This window comes from Rosa chinensis, chromosome 1, assembly GCF_002994745.2.
Source record: "Rosa chinensis cultivar Old Blush chromosome 1, RchiOBHm-V2, whole genome shotgun sequence".
Taxonomy (NCBI): Eukaryota; Viridiplantae; Streptophyta; class Magnoliopsida; order Rosales; family Rosaceae; genus Rosa; species Rosa chinensis.
Window position 1 is genome coordinate 36,442,045 of NC_037088.1, and position 17,216 is coordinate 36,459,260.

At 38.2% G+C, this 17,216-nt stretch overlaps 2 protein-coding genes across 8 annotated transcripts; one reads left to right on the forward strand and one right to left on the reverse strand.

Annotated features, from left to right (window-relative positions):
* Positions 1-3,479: 3,479 nt before the first annotated feature.
* On the forward strand, positions 3,480-8,102 carry LOC112201538 (protein TRIGALACTOSYLDIACYLGLYCEROL 4, chloroplastic). Its single transcript, XM_024342470.2, has 5 exons — positions 3,480-3,826; positions 5,119-5,368; positions 6,041-6,422; positions 6,946-7,262; positions 7,643-8,102. The coding sequence occupies exons 1-5, from the start codon at positions 3,555-3,557 to the stop codon at positions 7,838-7,840; spliced, it is 1,419 nt and encodes a 472-aa protein (XP_024198238.1). The 5' UTR covers positions 3,480-3,554; the 3' UTR covers positions 7,841-8,102.
* A 401-nt stretch (positions 8,103-8,503) lies between these two features.
* Positions 8,504-16,379, reverse strand: LOC112196242 (probable LRR receptor-like serine/threonine-protein kinase At3g47570). Of its 7 annotated transcripts, none has more exons than XM_040517678.1 (6): positions 12,948-13,018; positions 12,737-12,807; positions 12,541-12,631; positions 12,006-12,091; positions 9,174-9,667; positions 8,504-9,066 (listed from the first exon to the last, which is right to left on the reverse strand). In XM_040517678.1, exons 3-6 carry the CDS (start codon positions 12,571-12,573, stop codon positions 8,705-8,707), a joined length of 975 nt encoding a protein of 324 aa, XP_040373612.1. In that variant the 5' UTR covers positions 12,574-12,631; positions 12,737-12,807; positions 12,948-13,018; the 3' UTR covers positions 8,504-8,704. The 7 variants fall into 7 exon arrangements, with proteins under 7 accessions (XP_040373612.1, XP_040373609.1, XP_040373603.1 ...); XM_040517669.1 differs by lacking the exons at positions 8,504-9,066; positions 12,737-12,807 and adding exons at positions 10,668-10,771; positions 15,128-16,379 and having other exon boundaries at positions 9,533-9,667; positions 12,948-14,754; XM_040517675.1 differs by lacking the exon at positions 12,737-12,807 and having other exon boundaries at positions 12,948-13,089.
* Between the last annotated feature and the right edge of the window lie 837 nt (positions 16,380-17,216).

Sequence of the window (17,216 nt, forward strand, 5' to 3'; positions counted from 1 at the left end):
GCCATGGATAATTGATTTAGTGCTGGATGTGTTGGATGAGGAATTTATATATGTTTGAGGTCTTGAATATATAAATTACTGATTATATAAAGTACTGAAATCAGTAATATCAACTAAATAGAAAACTATGCTCAGGATACTGCCGCGAATGCTAGTCTACCTGTTCGGAGATTCAAGTTTATATAAGCAATATCTGAAATCTCCCTTTTGCCATAAGTCAATCATTGCAACCTGCGATGTTCATTATTGAAATTGGGTTATGGTGTGACATTGAAAAAGGGTGATATGCAAAGCCATACATGATATATCAATTTTCTTTTTTTGATGTCTTAGGTTCCGGATGCAACTAGTGACCATGAAATTCGGAGGGAATCTATAGGAGAAGAAGGGAATCCAGATTCAAGCTGTGATAGAGCAATGGACTGAGTTTCAATATGTTCATATTCTGATAGTGCAATATTGGAATTTTTGTTAAGTGTTACTCTTGGTTGTCTTCATTAGGTGCTTGGTTTTGGGCATAACTTTGTATTTCTTCTAATTACGTAGTTGGATGAATGCAGCAACTTAATTACATTGCTATGAAATAGATGAGTTAATCAACAATATGTGTTGTGTATTGATATTTTTATCTCATTTTTGGATGTTGCAAAAATACAGGTTTTGTTAAAAAAAAAAAATTGTTGGTTGGCTACTAGCATCGGTGAATTGCTGTAGCCAAGAATATATTTTTATATAACACGAAGCTACGGCAACGAGACCGTAGCAAAATTTGCTATTGAAAAATTAGCGGGAAGCAAATTTGGCAGGAAAAATTTTAGGCGGGAAACAAATTTGGCAGGAAAATTTTTTGGCGGCAAGTAATATATTTATCACAATATTAATTATGCTGTGACGGGAATTTGCCGTAGTAAATTTTGTAATGGCAACGGCATTAAGGGTAGCATGAAACCGTAGCAGAGTAAGTGTCGCAAATCACTTTGCCGTCGCAAAAGTGGTTTGCGACGGCATTTTGCCGTGGCTAAAGGTTTTGGCGACGCCACCAACGGCGTCAGAAGCTTTGCCGTCGCAGAGCCGTCGCAAATGCTTTTTTGCCACGGCAAAACAGCTTTTAGCTACGGCAGAGCGCCGTGGCTATTGCAATTTTTTTTTGTAGTGCTTTAATGGAAGAATTGGCTTTTGGAGAGGGTTACTTTTTTACCTCAAAATCTGTTTGATAAGCTGCTTATTTTGGTTGGGGCTATTTGAAGAAATCGAAATAACAAAGTATGGAATGATCAATCCCAAACTAGTCCAAGTCCGATTGCTTCTTCTATGACATAGTATGAAGAGTATTTGCAAGAAAATAAGAGTTCCACCGTCTCTTCTCTTGCTAGATAGAACAAGAGCAACTGTTGGACTGCTTCTGACGGCAAGGTTTTGAAATTGAATGTGGACGGCTCTTTCCTCCCTAACGTCCAGTTTGGAGGCACTGGTGGTGTAATAAGAAACTCTCATAGTCATTTTGTTGCTGCATTCTCCCACAGAATAAACTTTGTAAGCTCTCCTCTCCATATTAAGTTGTTGGCTTTAAAGGTTAGTATTGAACTGCTGCAAGGATTGGATGTTACATAGGCTTTGGTTGAAAGCAACTGCTTGCTTGCAATCCAAGCTCTTAGTACCATGGAAAGTGACATTTCTCCTCTGAGTGCGTTAATTACTGAAATTAAGGGTTTACTAGGTGCAAACTTGGGATTTCGTGTTCAATTTGCCCCTAGATAGGCTAACAGAGTAGCTGATAAACTTGTTAGCAATAGTTTTGATTCAAATGGTAATCTTGATTGGTTTGTAATTGCTCCAGAACTAATACTGAATGCCCTCATGTACGATGTTAGTAGTATTAATTAATAAAATTTTCTATTTCCTTGAAAAAAAAATCTTATTATAATCAATATCTCTTTGACAACTCTTTGATCATTCATCTGTTTTTTATTTTTTATTTATAATAATAATAGTAATTATTATTAGTTTTTAAAATTTTTTTTTAAAGAATATCATATCGATATATATTAAAATTCAGGCCAAAAAAGACCATTACATATCTTCTCTCTACCATCTATGGGTAGATAAAGAGTTTGTGGTAGTAGCACAGTGATACATAGATTATGTCCGATCATTTGACGGTTCCATGCTCGTACAAAGAGCCTATAAACTAATAAACTACATAGTAAATAGGCAGAGTAAACAAGACTCAATGACGCTCACTAAAAACCTTGAAGCATAGTTCCCTAACAAAATAGGGAATTATTTAGAGAAAAAAACCTATCTAATTAGAAGCCCAATGAGCTCCAAGAGAAAGAAGTCCAGGTCCAAGTTCAACAAAACAAATCAGGCCCAGACCCAATGGCCATCTCTGCACCCAGTCATCGCCCACTCAAGCCGAGGTCCCATCAATCCACTCCGACATGACCTGTGCTGCCTTGAGCCTGCCGCTCAAGATCTGCGTCGTCCAAGACGATACTGTCTCGGTGCCGCCACAGCCCGCCCTGCCACTATCCACACCGCCTCAGTTCCGTGCTTCCACGGTCCAGCGTTGCACATCACCACAAACCATGCCGGCACTAAACCGCATCACCATGAAAACGCCACCGGGAAGAATCAGCGCCACCACGAACCGCCTCCATACACCACAACCATTGCGTCTCAAAGACAACCCATTGAAACCTGTCCCCAATTCAGTTTGGTCATCACTCCAACCCAAACAACTCCCCGTAAAACTCACCAAGCAATAGCATCTAATACCCGTCCGGCAGCAAACGGCAAAATGCCGGCGTGGCCATAGGCCTGTCCTAGCAACGCCGGACGAGATCGATCTCCCGGCTGGATAGGTTCGCCGCCGCCGCTTTAGGGTTTCTTGATAGAGATATTTTTTTTTTAAATCTTAGACAATAATTAAAAATTTGAATTTTACCCATTCCTTTGCAACGGTAAGTTTCGAAAGGGATATGTAATATATATATATATATATATATATATATATATATATATATTTTGCTGAATAAGGGATATGTAATATTTGATGAGCACAAAGAGATAAGTTACTAGGAACCATTTTTCTCCAAAATAGTGGGAAAACTAAGATTTTAGTAATTATGCTTCGTTGTAATTGAGTTATCTTTCCAGTATGTCACATCTATGTCAAAGCAAATGGAGTAGCCAGTAGTGCACTCTTTGCTAATTGGTGCTTGTTAGAATACATGTCTTTTGAAGAGACTCTTGATATTATTTTGGGACGTTTTTTAGATGCTTATTGTAATAAGGGGGTTTAGGCTCAACGTTCCTCTCTTATATCCAGTTTCATTAATCAAGGCTTGAGAGTAACCGCACAAGAGCCCTTTATTCTAAAAAAAACAAAAAAAACAAAAAACCAAACAAACAAACCAGAGGGCTCTCGCGTATTCAAATTTTCAGGACAGATAAGGACCCAAAAGAAGAGACAAATAAAACCATCACAAACCTACCCAAAACAAAATACTCACTGTCCTCACTCCTTCACTCCTTCACTCCCCCCATTAACAATGGCGAATCTGAGGACGGCGATGGACTCCGCCTTCTGGGACCTCAACGTTTCTTCACCTCACACCCTCGAAGGCTCCGCCAAGGCCATTCCCGGCGACCCATTTCCTCTCGACGGCGCCCGCGCCAGCCGAGCCCTCAGAATTCAGCAACTCTCTCTCCTGGGAACTGGGTTCCCTCTCGGTATTATTCCTTCTTATTCTCCTGCTTCCCACAAGGACTCGGGCTCTTTCTCACTTCAGTCCCTCTTGCTCAGACCGGCCACTTCTAACTGGTGAACCATCCCTTAAACCCTTTCGCTTGTTTTTTTCTTCAGGGTTTTGTTGTCTCTGTGTTTGTTTTGGTTTATTGAAATTGGGGAAGTATGGAGAAAACGGTACTTGAGATTTGAGTTGTGGAAGTCAATTGGTTTGTGAGAGAAGGATAAAAGACTTTGTTTTGATGGTTTTTGCTTTGCAAGTTTGTGTTTTGTCAATGGTTTTTGTCTGACCAACTTGTGAAGGGTCTAATTCTATCTCTGTTTCCAGGCTTGGTTTGTGCTATGTGTTTGGTATCTAGGAGAATGAGGCTTGTCTTTTAAACTAGTATACTTGGGTTATTGATGATTTTATTCAATATTGTTGTTGAGAGTTGGTGAATAAGAACAAGATGTTTTAATGGATTTGCATTAGTTCATGTAATAGATGTCTTAATAACTTTTGATTTATTTTATATATAAAACAAGTTATAGGATGGTTTGCCATCACTTTAGGCCAATCTTTTATGTGACGACCCTCAAGGATGCACAATCGAGTAGCATTTGATTGTTGTAATGGGAGATTTACAAAAAGTACTATAATATTTTAGCTACTTATAGCTAACCCTTTCTTCTATGGGTTGTCATCGTTTTAAGGTGGTTCTCAATATCTGCGTGAGAGCCATGTTTTGTTTTGACTTTTGAGCAATGGTGGGGTTAGAACCTACTATTTCACAAAAACTTACTCATTTGCATGCTGTATATAGAGGGAGAGACTGCTTTATTGAACAGCATGTATGTGATCCAATGATGTATTTTATTTTCTCTTTTCTTAACAGAAACTGGGTTTTGATTCAATCTTATAATGTTACAGTTGCATTCTTAATGGGTTTTATTGGAAAGAGTTAGGTATCTTACAAAGATTATATTTCATAGGGACCTTTTTAAATAAATAAAAAAGGTTTTCATGTTCTGAAATTTGAATGACATCCTAGCTAAACCATCCTCTTATTTTTTCTCTCATTGTGGCACAAATATGATGTTTGCATTGATAATTAAAGTGACATCTGCATATTAGAGTAACTCATCGAACCGTTTCTACATGTTTCTCACTATTATACCTGATCATATTTTTGTCATATATATTATCAGGCTAATAAAACTATTGATCTAATATATCAAAAGATGGAGGCAATGTCCCAATTCTTTGAGCATGCCTCCTGCTAAAGGAGAATGCGTTCTGAGTTATTATTGCTTAAACCAGATCATCTTTCACTCTATCAACTATGTGTACATTCTCAGTTTTTTGATTCCATGATGCATAAATATAGGTGGCTTGGTGTAATTGGGCAGATCCGCCCGAAGAAACTGATTTCCTCTATTAAAGCTGAATTTTTCACTAATGATGAGTTGGAGGTCCCTACATTCAAAGATGCAGCAAGGCATTTCTTGGACAAATCCCTTTATTCGGTTGGATTATGCACAGAGTTTCTTTTGACTCCCGCATCATCTGTAAAGTTGAGCACAGAAAGGGATGGTGAGAAAAAAGGACGCCGCAGCAAAGTGATGCTCTCTCACGAGGCATGGATTTGAATTCACAGTTTTAGATTTTATTAGATTATTTAAACAGTAATTTGGGAGCATCTCAATTTCTCTGTCTTCTGTTTCATTTACTGTGGAGATATTTTAGGTAGCATGATGATTTGGTATTGATTGTAGTTTTAGATGTAATGTTATCTTTATGGTTTGCTGATACCAGGTTGTAGCTCAACTATTCAACTTCTAACTTGTTTCACATTCTGTTCACATTCTGAAACAAGTTTCCTTCTTATGCGGATTAAAGTTTAATGTAAATAATCATCAGGAGCCATGATCAATCACTTGGAGATGATTTGGCCATTAATTTGGTGGGTGGTGGGTCATATTTCTAGTGTAGGTTTACAGACTGTATGTTTATAAAGTATTACTTTCCTGATTTTCTGAAGTGTTCAGAAATTGAAATTTAAGTTGTGTTTGGCTTATATATCGAACTTGCTTCAGAAATTCTTAACTACAAGTTTTATATGTTTAGACATCTGTCTTTTATGTAGACTATGCTAGTCAATAACCTTGAACATGTGGATTACTCTGAACATATGGCTAATTGTGACAAATTTCATGTCTGGAAGCTTTATATTCTTCATTTATCTTGCTGTTTTAATATTGGGGTATGTGCTACTGAACGATTTTTCTCAACTTCTAAGATGTTTACAGCTACCTTATCATGACATCACACTAGAGGCTGCATGGCCTGAGCTGTTCATTGACCATAAAGGACAATATTGGGATGTACCGGAGTCAATTTCCTTAGATCTGTCATCACTTGTTTCTGAATCTGGATTGCGGTACCGGGTTGGTATACATAAAAATAGTGGCCATCCCCAGGCAGTTAATGCCGTAAATGATGAGGCACCTACTTCTCTGATGCCTGGATTGTGTGCAAAGGCTGCCTTTTCTTATGAAAAGAGCAGAGACCTTTGGAGGCAGAAGGAGACACAGAATGATCTCATGGTAAAGAAAGACAGGGGTTGGTTTTGGCGGCCATCATATGATGTGCGTCTCAAAGAACCTCATGCTGCAGTATCTGGAATTTTTGGTAAATTTACTGTCTTAGAAGTTGCTCAATTTATGTATAATCATTAATTTGTTATGTTTCCACACACACACACACACATTCGTTTGAGGACTGTAGCATGTGTGCGCAGCTCATTAAAAGAAGCATCATAACTAGAATGAAATTTAGTCACACACACACACACACATTCGTTTGAGGACTGTAGCATGTGCGCGCAGCTCATTAAAAGAAGCATCATAACTAGAATGAAATTTAGTCTGGTGATTACAAGATATGTTACTCTCTCTAAAATAAAATCTGTGTAAATAAAATACATGAGTTTATTGTTGACGACCAGAAAAATGCGTTCATGCATGCATGACAAACAGCAATAATAGAAGTATAGACTCTCAGTGAACAAGGCTCAATTAAACTTTTTGTTTTAATTGTTAATTTTTGTTTAAATCAGGATCATTGTATCTAATTTTCTTTTGCTTACCATGTTTTGATTGTAATGCCATTTCTCACTTGTTTTTTGCCTTACCATGGTGGCATTACATTTTAGGTGGGAGCTTTGCAGCCTGGTTTCAGGATGGGCACAGCCCAGTGGCTGTTGAACTTAGAGGAGATGGGAACACTTCTTCAAGTACTAAGAAGAGAAGTCCTGTCAGTGCTGATTTTTTTGGTTCAATTTGCTATCGCTTCCAGCATGGGAAATTTCGAGAGCTTTATGGGGATCTTACCAGGATAGATGCCCACCTGGATATTGGTTCAGCTTCAGCTCTTGCTAAAAGGGTTGTGAATGGCTTCAAGAGTTCCTCTGCTAATAGTGCTATAGATCCTATGTCCTCCCCTAGGATCAATCTAATCTTTCAACAGCAGGTATGTCTGCATATAGCTTATTGCCTTGTACCTAGATAGAAGAGAACTTGTATACTCGATTGTTTATTGCAGTGCATAGGTCAAATTAAAAAAAGAAAAGAAAAGAATATATGTTTTGGACATTGATAACTGGACTAAACACACTAGTATAAAGTGTTTTATTTGTGGAAGGCCAAAGGGTCTAGTTTCAGTCTTATAACCTGGTGATGGTAATTAATATCTAATTGCCATTTTCTCTGTTGGTGGGCATCTGTTCTCCAGTTTACTGCCTATATACTACAATATATGATTGATAGATTGTCTTTAAAAATGTGAGGTTCTTATTTTTGTGCTGGTTATTGAAGCAATTAGCCAATTCTAATGATACTATACTCCTGTAGGTTGTGGGGCCAATTGTCTTTCGAGTGGATTCAAGGGTTTCACTAGCCTCTTTGCCTGGGAAACGTGGTCCACATATTGAGGATTTCATTTACAGCTTGAGCTACTCCTTGAGGCTTTTACAGTCAGGCAAGGTTGTTGCTTGGTATTCCCCAAAAAGAAAAGAAGGAATGATTGAGTTGCGGGTGTTTGAGTTTTAGCTCCTGATTTTTTGTCTCGGTATTTCTTTGGATTCTGAAGCCTATTTCTAAGAGGAAATTAGACAGTAGAGAGTGAAAGAAGCTTTTCATGTTTTAGTGCCTTCTAGTCCCTATATATTCTGTATAGAGATGGAGGTGCACTCATTAATTAGAGCTAATTACTGTTGTAGCATTTATCAAATGGATTTGAAGCAATACTTGTGGCTTAAGTTGTGGTTATTTGGTTATATATAGCATAAATGAGTTTGATTCCTCATGACTACTTGATCGTGATACATTCCTCATTTTTTTTTTTCCTTGGGGTCAAAATACTTTTCTCATTCAGCCGTGATACCTGTGTAATGAGAACAGTAAAAAGGTAAGTTGAATGAGAATTGGGTTATTTGAGTTCGTTAACAGCATAACAGAGAACATGCAGCATGCCTCTGTGGAACTGCGAGTCGCGATTTCAAACGTTGGTTCGACCACTTTATGTTAATTCCTCTAGGTAAATGCCCAAATTTCTGTGCAGACCTATTCCTTGAAGTCAAATGCAAACCTATTAGGTATATCTGAATCTATGGAAACATTCATGTTCTGTAACACATTGACTGTATCGGCTTCATTAAAAAAACCAGACTGAAAACAAACATATGGCGCTGACACCACAAACCAACAACAAAATTGAAAGAAGTGGAAAAGAAAGGAATAAAGAAGCAGGCAAATAGCTGCAGGTCTTAAAATCCAGCCATAAACACAAAAAGATTCAAGTTACAGACAGGCAACCAAAATGCAACACCAGTAGGTCGGCATGCAAGCCATCAAAAGAATCTGCAGCTACTGCAACCTGCAATTTGCTTAGCTTAGCTGCAAATACGCATCTATTCACATCAAGTTTGCATGAAGTTTGTTTCTTATCCGACACATCTCAGCCATAGCATCACGAATGGCCAACCGTTCTCTAGGCAGCTCTGCAGAACAAGCAACACCAACTTCTAAAATTGAAATCAAGCTGTCTTCGATTTTGATCCAAGCGCTAATCTCTGCTTCAATGTTCTGTGGAACTAGAGCAGGATCAACAATCTCTCTCACTTGCTTAGGTAGAGCTTTCCTGACAAAGCTATGAAGGTTCAAAGTTCCCTGGAACATGTTATCTGTTGGTCTTTTTCCTGTGAACATTTCCAACAGCAGGATGCCAAAACTGTACACATCTCCTTGTGTCCAAACTTCATTGCCCATACCATACTCTGCATTTTACAATTCAAAATAGCATATTCTAGTTAACTCTTTTTAGCTTCAAACTAGAAAATCAAGACTGGGAATAATTCAAGGGATAATGAAAGAAAGTAGTCACCTGGAGGAGCATAACCAATTGTCCCTTTAACTCCGACAGAGCTTGATTGATTTCCAGAAGTTCTGGGAAGGAATCTTACCAAGCCAAAATCACCAACATGCCCGACCATATCATCATCGAGAAGAACATTGCTTGGCTTGAGATCACAGTGAACTATTGGCGTTTCACAATGATTATGGAGATAATCCAATGCCATAGAAACGTCAATAGCAATGTTCAACCTTTGAGAAAACATTAAACTCGTTGGTCTCTCATTTGTCACACCAATTCTCTGAAGTGGATGCAACCATTCCTCTAAGCTCCCATTAGCCATGAACTCATAGACTAAGGCCTTGAAATCATCACCTTGATAGTCAAAACCTGAACATCCAGACAGCACCTTCAAAAGGTTACGGTGTCTAATGTTTTTCAGGGCCTCACACTCGGCTGCAAAACTTTTGGAAGCTCCACGATGAACAAGGTTGAGAACTTTGACAGCAATTGTTGTCTCACCACTTAACAACACAACCAGAATAAGTATATATAACAGCTTCACAGGAATACGACATTCTGAAATTACTTGAATGATAAGGTAGAAGCATTCAACTCTCCTAAATTTACCACCCTCTGCTTGCTTCAGTTATACTAAATAAACTTACTTCAGTTATACTATAAATAAACAACTTGCTATAATTTATAAGTGTGCATTAAATCTTCCATGACCTTTTCATATATGCTGTTAGTTTTCAAATTTTGCTCATATTACTTTGGAAAGCATTCTTGGTCCTTATGTTTATATGTTTGCTTGAACTGGAAAAATTAATGAATAGAATGCATCACTGCAGAGTGTGATACTTTGGCTTTTCATTTATTATAAAAATCAAAAACAGAAAAGTTGATTCAATATGAAGTCCAATACCATTATGCATGTACAGCAAAACATTACTAGGATCAAGCATTGAGAACTGGTTTGAAACACTGCATCAATGATGTTGTATTTGCATTTGAAAATCACAGTAAAAGAGACCTGTTTTCATTGTTATTACTACAAGATCTGAAGAGATGTTGAAATGATTGTTGATTCACTGTTCTAATTTTCATAATCCATTATTTTAAATAACACAGTATATGAGTCATTTTTTGACAATCAATTCAGCCTGAAAAGACAAACACCCATCTATATTAGCCTCTTGTATGTTTGATTTTATGCAGAACACTAGCTGCCAAGGATTCACACTTGAAAAAATCAACAGAGATAATGCTACTGTAAGAAGAACTGAACTACTTAATTGGAAGAACAACTAGAGCTGCAAAGACAATCCAGACTGAACTTGACAGACTATTAGGCCCGACCTAACATCAAGAGCCTGATATCACTAAGGTAACTACATTCTGCAGATTGGAAACTAGATGTATGCCGAACTAAATCAGTAATTCTATATTCTGTGTTTAGCCCTACACCAATTTCATATTCTGTTGTTTTATGCAAAACAGACACAAGCACGATGGGAGTACCTGTAGAAGCATAGCTTGCACTCCTCCTATAACAGTAACCTTCTACCTAAGGCATTGCACTTCTTAACTTTCGCGTACATTTGGTTTTGCCTGAGTCAGTTATTCTGTCAAGTATATTGAATAAAGTTTATCATATTTTTATCTAATTCAAAGTTGGATAGTGGTAATAATTCTCATTTCATGTTTATATTTTTCATATTCTTCTTCAACGTCATCCAAACATTGATCCTGATACTTAATCTTTTGTTTGAAGCATGTTATGTCAAAGATCATTTTTCGAAACATTAATTTACATCATGTATACACTACGTGATCAAATTATTTTCCCTCTGTCAAATTTGGATTAACTTGGCTTAATTCAAGCAGAGAGAGATCAATGTCTGTAAACTGCAAGTCAGACTCCTGCAACCTCTTACTATACTACCTGATCATCAGACTACTTATAGTCTTTGATTTGAACTTATAAGTACGAAAGACTATAAGTAGGGTAGATCCAGGTAGTGTTAAGATGATCAGGTAGTATAGTTACAAACGTATTATCAAAATGACTTCTTACTATACAAATCAAACCGAATAACTTTAGCTAAACTTCGTTCAATTATCCGAATAATATGTAATAATTGGTATTCCAGTGTTGTTGTCTATACAAGCAGTTCTCTCCTAAACAATCTCCACCAATCACTTTAGCTAAACTAACTTCAATTCATTGATAAGAGTACGTTCCGCGGCAAAGCGCGGGCACGATTTCTAATATAACTGAGGTAAAGATTTTAGGTATCGGTATTGTACTTCAAGTGAGAGATGGCATTGCTCGTATTTATGGTCTTGATATAGTAATTTGAAGATAGTACGACAGGCATTGCTCTGAATTTGGATCAAATACTGTTGGTGTTGTATTAATGGGTGCCGGTTTGATGATACAAGAGGGGAGTTCTGTTAAAGAAATGGGAAGAATTTGCTAGTAAGTGAGGCTTTATACATTAGTAGACAAATTAACACACTTGAATCCAAAATATAAAAGCAATAATTCTTGTATATCTTTTATAATCTCTTAGTTCATTACATCATCAGAGTCACTTGCTTGAGTTTGATAAGAAGTAATAGGCCTACTCATAGTGGTTGAATGTTCGTGACATTTTGAGTGCTCTAGTCAAGCTCGTTGAAACTTTTCTAGCAAAGATAATATGTTCACCCATGAAACAATTTGATAAATGAAGTAAATAGGCGAGTAGGACATTGTTAGTGTGCACATATATACATCTAACTTGAGGCCAACATGGGTAGTATTCAAATATCTTAACATTGTTCAGGACTAACAGTGTTTCTTCCACAACTTACCTCTCCAACAATGTCTTCTTTTCCTCATTTTTAAGATCCTTATCCTCAGGAACTAGAACATTTTCTTCAACCAACAATTCTGCCTCCTGAACCATTAACAGTTAACTAAGAACAGATTCAGAATAACTAATGTTTCATTTAATGTCCATGCATACTAAAGAGAAGTCGTATATAAACAAATGTTATGTTTCCACACCAGCAAATCTTCGAGTACAACTATTGTTGGTTCGGACTTTCTATATAGAATCTATGCGTCCAATTCGTAATTCTTAATTTAGGGTGAAACCTTCTCATCATCAGAACAACAATATTAAGCAAGTGATGACATTAATTGTCAACCTTAAGAGGCCTTGGAATACAAATAAACCAAGCAGGCTATCCACCATAGACCTGTCATCTTATAGTCTGCATGTTTCTGATACCAAGTTTCTGGTACCTTACATGCCTGTATGTTTAGTTAAAAGAGGATAACGACATTCACGAGATATCAAGAACAGTCAATTCAAACAATAAATTAAGCAATTTTAAACTTCACCTGGAAAACCTCCAAGTAGTACTTTGATCTCATCTCACTTATGAATCGTCTTGACCCCTATTTTTGGTTCATCAGGGAAAAACACATAAATCTGGTACACAAGCACCAACAATAGTTAGAAGTTGAACAACACTAATTCTACAACATAGAACGGGCTAGCCCAAATATTGATAAAACAGCAGCTCGTGGATTTAACTGAGGAGGTTAGGAGGGGATGCAACTTGTATTTCCTCTGTTTTCTCATCAGGAGCAGAAGGAGCTGGACAGCTGGTCATAATCAAGAATATATAAATATATATATATATATATATATATTAATAAAATTTAGAGGAGTGATCACTAATCAGTAAATAAAATCTTTAATTTGATCACACAATAATACGGGATTGAGTCAATTAGTCACATACCATCCACACTTCATTCCTGATGAGAGTCACCAGCTGGACCCGCAACTACTTGAGAAGCACCTGCTGGCTCCTTCAGCTAGAGCCAGGTTACGATATTTGTGATTATAAGAGAAGGCACATGTTTGATTTTGTAGAAATCCTCTCCTCCTTCCCCTACTGCAGAATCTACTGGGCATCCCGTCAATTGTTAATTCCTTGAGGGTTGTAATCTCCTGAAGCCCATCTGGAACTGCCCGCAATTCTCGGCACCTTTCAATGCGCAATCTCTGAAGACTAGGCATGGCTTCTTTCTCCACCCTCCACTCCTTCAAATCCTCCAAAGTTCCAAGGTTAAGAAATTCCAGATGAGGAAAGCCTCCTTGGGAGAAAACCATTGTTTCTGATTCGAAAGAAAGCCAACCGAGGTAAAGCACCCTTAAGTTGGGCAGCGTCTCCAGTATTTCAATCTGGTCACCCTTCAGTCTTGTTCCAAACAGCGTTAACTTGGCGAGGTTTGGGAGCTCTTTCGGGAACGCTGTAATTTTCCCCTCCAGTTGCAGCTTGTATAAATGAGGACACCTTAATACTATATCACTTGGTATAATATCCCCAGCAAACGGTCGGTTTACCTGCAGAGATAGAGACCGAAGATGTTTATATGTTCTATTCCTTGATATCAACATGTCCTTCAGCTTTTCCAACTCACTAGTCTCTGATGCCCTTATGCGTAGTTTCTTCAGATTGCTTAATTGAACAAGATCATTCCAATCACATTCCTCAATTCTAACATTGACCAACGTCTGCAAATTGCACAGCCTTGCAAATGACAGTTTTCCAATGTCACTATACACTGGTAAATACAAATGCCTCAGTTGCTCCAAATTCCAAAACACATTTCTGATTTTGGTACGTATAGTTCCTATACCCCGCAGATCTAGAGTTTGCAAGAGTACCAGATTAGATACAGATGATGGCAAGGCACGAAATTCACTATTCTTCAGACTCAGAAACCTCAGGTGGACTAGATTCCCAATCGTCTTTGGCAAGTCAAAATCTCTAAATATATTTTCAAACTGAAGAACTCTAAGCAATTTGAAGTCATTGAATACTGATCGTATTATTCTTTTGTTCCACTTTTGGTTGATCTCTCCTAGGCCAAAGTATAATAGAGATCTGATGTGGCCATCTCTTCCATCCTCATTTTCGTCCAAATAGAGGGCAAGTCTTCGAACCTTACCGATCAGCGCTGCATTAGATCCCAGACCCAAAGAAGAGTTAACAATACCGAGAAAGTTCTCCTCTTTTGCCTTTTGCAAGCACAAGTCCCGCATAAGATCATGGAGACGGAAACGTTTCACCTTCCCACTAGAACCATATATTCCAACTTGAACCATAGATCTTTGCACCAGTTCAGTTAGGCAACCATATGATACATCTTCCATTAATTCAATTGAACCATGTATTTCTGATGTTGAAGGTATAAACCCTTCTGCAATCCATAATTGAGTCAATCTTGTTACCTGTATCTCATGATCCTCAGGATATTGGGCTAAATACAGAAAGCAGAGTTTCAAGTGAGATGGTAAGTCATCATAACTCAATGCCAAGACACCTGAAACACCACACTCCTGACTTGTCTTTTCTCTTTCAGGGACATTTGTGCCTCTCATTATGTATACATTAACATTTCCAAGTACCGTCTTCCATTCATCAACCGTCTCTCGTCTACTAAGAAGACCAGCGAGCACAGTGATGGCTAATGGTAGACCTGAACAATGTTTAAGCATCTCCTCTCCTAATTTTCTCTTCTCTGCATCAATTTCGAAGTCTGGAAAAGAAAAGAAACAGTGCTCAAGTAAGAGAGATTTAGTCATTACTGAAAACTGATAACATTATATGTCACATTAAAAGTTCTTGCGATCAAGAATCTATCATATACAATAAATCATTTTTGATCGGTATCATATTCTTGAAGAACAAACAAAAGAGGCCCTTTCATGGTCATTCTTTCCAATATTTACTTCGGCTAGAACATATAATAATACTGTTCTTGCATATTATTATAACATTCATAACATGCATATGATATGTTGAAACAGAAAGTTAGAAACAATTGCATATGAAAACACTGAGGTTTTCTATGGAATGCAAAACTTCCTTGGGCTAGAAAAGCACAGTATTAGTTGGATGAAAAATAATACCTGTTTTGTCGCTTCCACATATGGCTATCTTTTCAAACAGTTCCCAGCACTGGTTGTCATCTAGTTGCTGAGGTTGGTGGAGATGATCATTTCTGGATGCAAGCAAGGCGACTTCTTTCTTGCGAGTAGTGAGTAATATCCGGCTCTCTGTTTCCTCATTGATTGGGAATCCAGCTTTTATCGAATTCCAAGCCTCTTGAGTCCATATGTCATCAAGGACCACCAAACATCTCTCTTCTCGTTGGATACTATAGACCTCCTCTGCTATTTCATCCATTTTCATTTTGGATATTTCTTTCCTTTTCTCTATTGATGGGGAAGTGAGTTTGATTAAAATCTCTTCCAATACAACCTTTCCTTCCCATTGTTGAGATATAGAGACCCAAGCAAAACAATCAAAATGACGCTTAATTTCATTTTGACGAAAAACCTGTTTTGCAAGAGTGGTTTTTCCTGAGCCGCCCATCCCCCAAATAGAAATAACTAGGTGACGCTTTCCTTCTTTCACCAACTTTTTCACCAGTGTTCCCGTAATTTCCTCCAACCCAACAATATGACTTTCAACTTCATGAGCGTAAGTTCGCCTCCTATCTGGTTGCCTCTTGAAACCTGAAGCCACACTTTCACCCCCACTTATTTGTCTTATGTTATAAGTCTCCAAATTCGACCTCAGACGAGAAAGTTTGGCCATAATATGCTCAATTTCGGACCCAATCTTGTATCGATTAAGTCCTTCATTAAAGATGCAGGCAAACCTTTTGAGAACAATCCTCTTCTCAGTACCTCCTCTCCTCCTGGAAGCCACTTTCAAGTAAAAAGATTCAATGACATCCTCCAAGTCATAAGCAGCATCTCTGATAAGTTCAACACAATTGCGTACGCGTTCTTCATCTTGTTGCCTCGTATCTGCATCTTTTAGAAATCCCCGGATCACGTGTAGCTCGTTCTGCGCAAGCTCAATTTGATTGCTGACTCCACCCAAGAATTTCGCTTGCTGAATGATGAACTCTCCAAGGGGCTTGATCCCTTCAGCCACAACTGTAACAACGCCTTCAGCCATGGTTCTGTTTTTGTTTCTCCGCTTCTCTCTCTCTCTCTCGTTGGTGGAATTAATCTTCTTAGCGGTGGATGGAAAACAAAAGTTCTTCTATATGTAAAGATGCTTTTTAGGAGTTACTTCCAATAATGCAATCCCGATGTAAACGTGAAGATAGGGTGCAGCCAACCATACGTGAAGATAGGGTTAGCTTTACAGCGGGAATCTGTCTTTCCAGTCGTTCAAAGATTTTGTGATCTTAGTGGGCTTATCAACTTTGGACGCTAATCATCTGTCTCCAATTTTGACTGGCCCTGTTTGTCTTCTAGTCAGAATTTTCAAACCTTTATTTCCTTCCACACAAGACCGTCTAACAGAATCTTACTGTATCGATGCTTACCTCCCCTTCCACCTCAATGCAAATTGCAAAGTGACCAGAGCAAGTGCACTTGACTTCAGACCAAAAAAAGTGCGCACTTGACTTTTCGCAAATAAACGACAAACATTTCGTCCCCAAGTCCCCAACTCTCTGGCCCATCTCAGCCCACTCCTCACGCAAAAACAACATGCACCCCCAACCCAGATTTTCATTTTCTAGTCAGAATACCAAACCTTCATCACTAACCAATTGGACTGGCAGGTCATAACAAGCTTCGCTTCTTGGAATAAAAATACAATCCTGCCTGGCCTTTGAGCCTGGGAAAGAAATTCATCCGGCGTCCTCTCGCTTGGTCTATCCAACATCTGAGCAACCCACCGTCCTCACTGGTTCATATCCTCCGCCTCCAATCAACGCCGGTGACTTGCCCTAAGGCCTACCGGAACCTACCCGCTGCACGATTTCATTTCATTGGGCTTTTAAGGTTGTGCGCTCGGACCACAAAGGCCTGGTTTGTCATGAGAATGGGCTGGCGTATTTAATCTCAAATTCTAATTGGACCACACTTTTCTTTTTCAGTCACCAGAAAATAAGCCCCATAACTTTCCCTTTAAAAAAGCCATGTTTTAAGCTGCGGCCATAACATATGTAATGGAGATTTAATATCGTTGAAA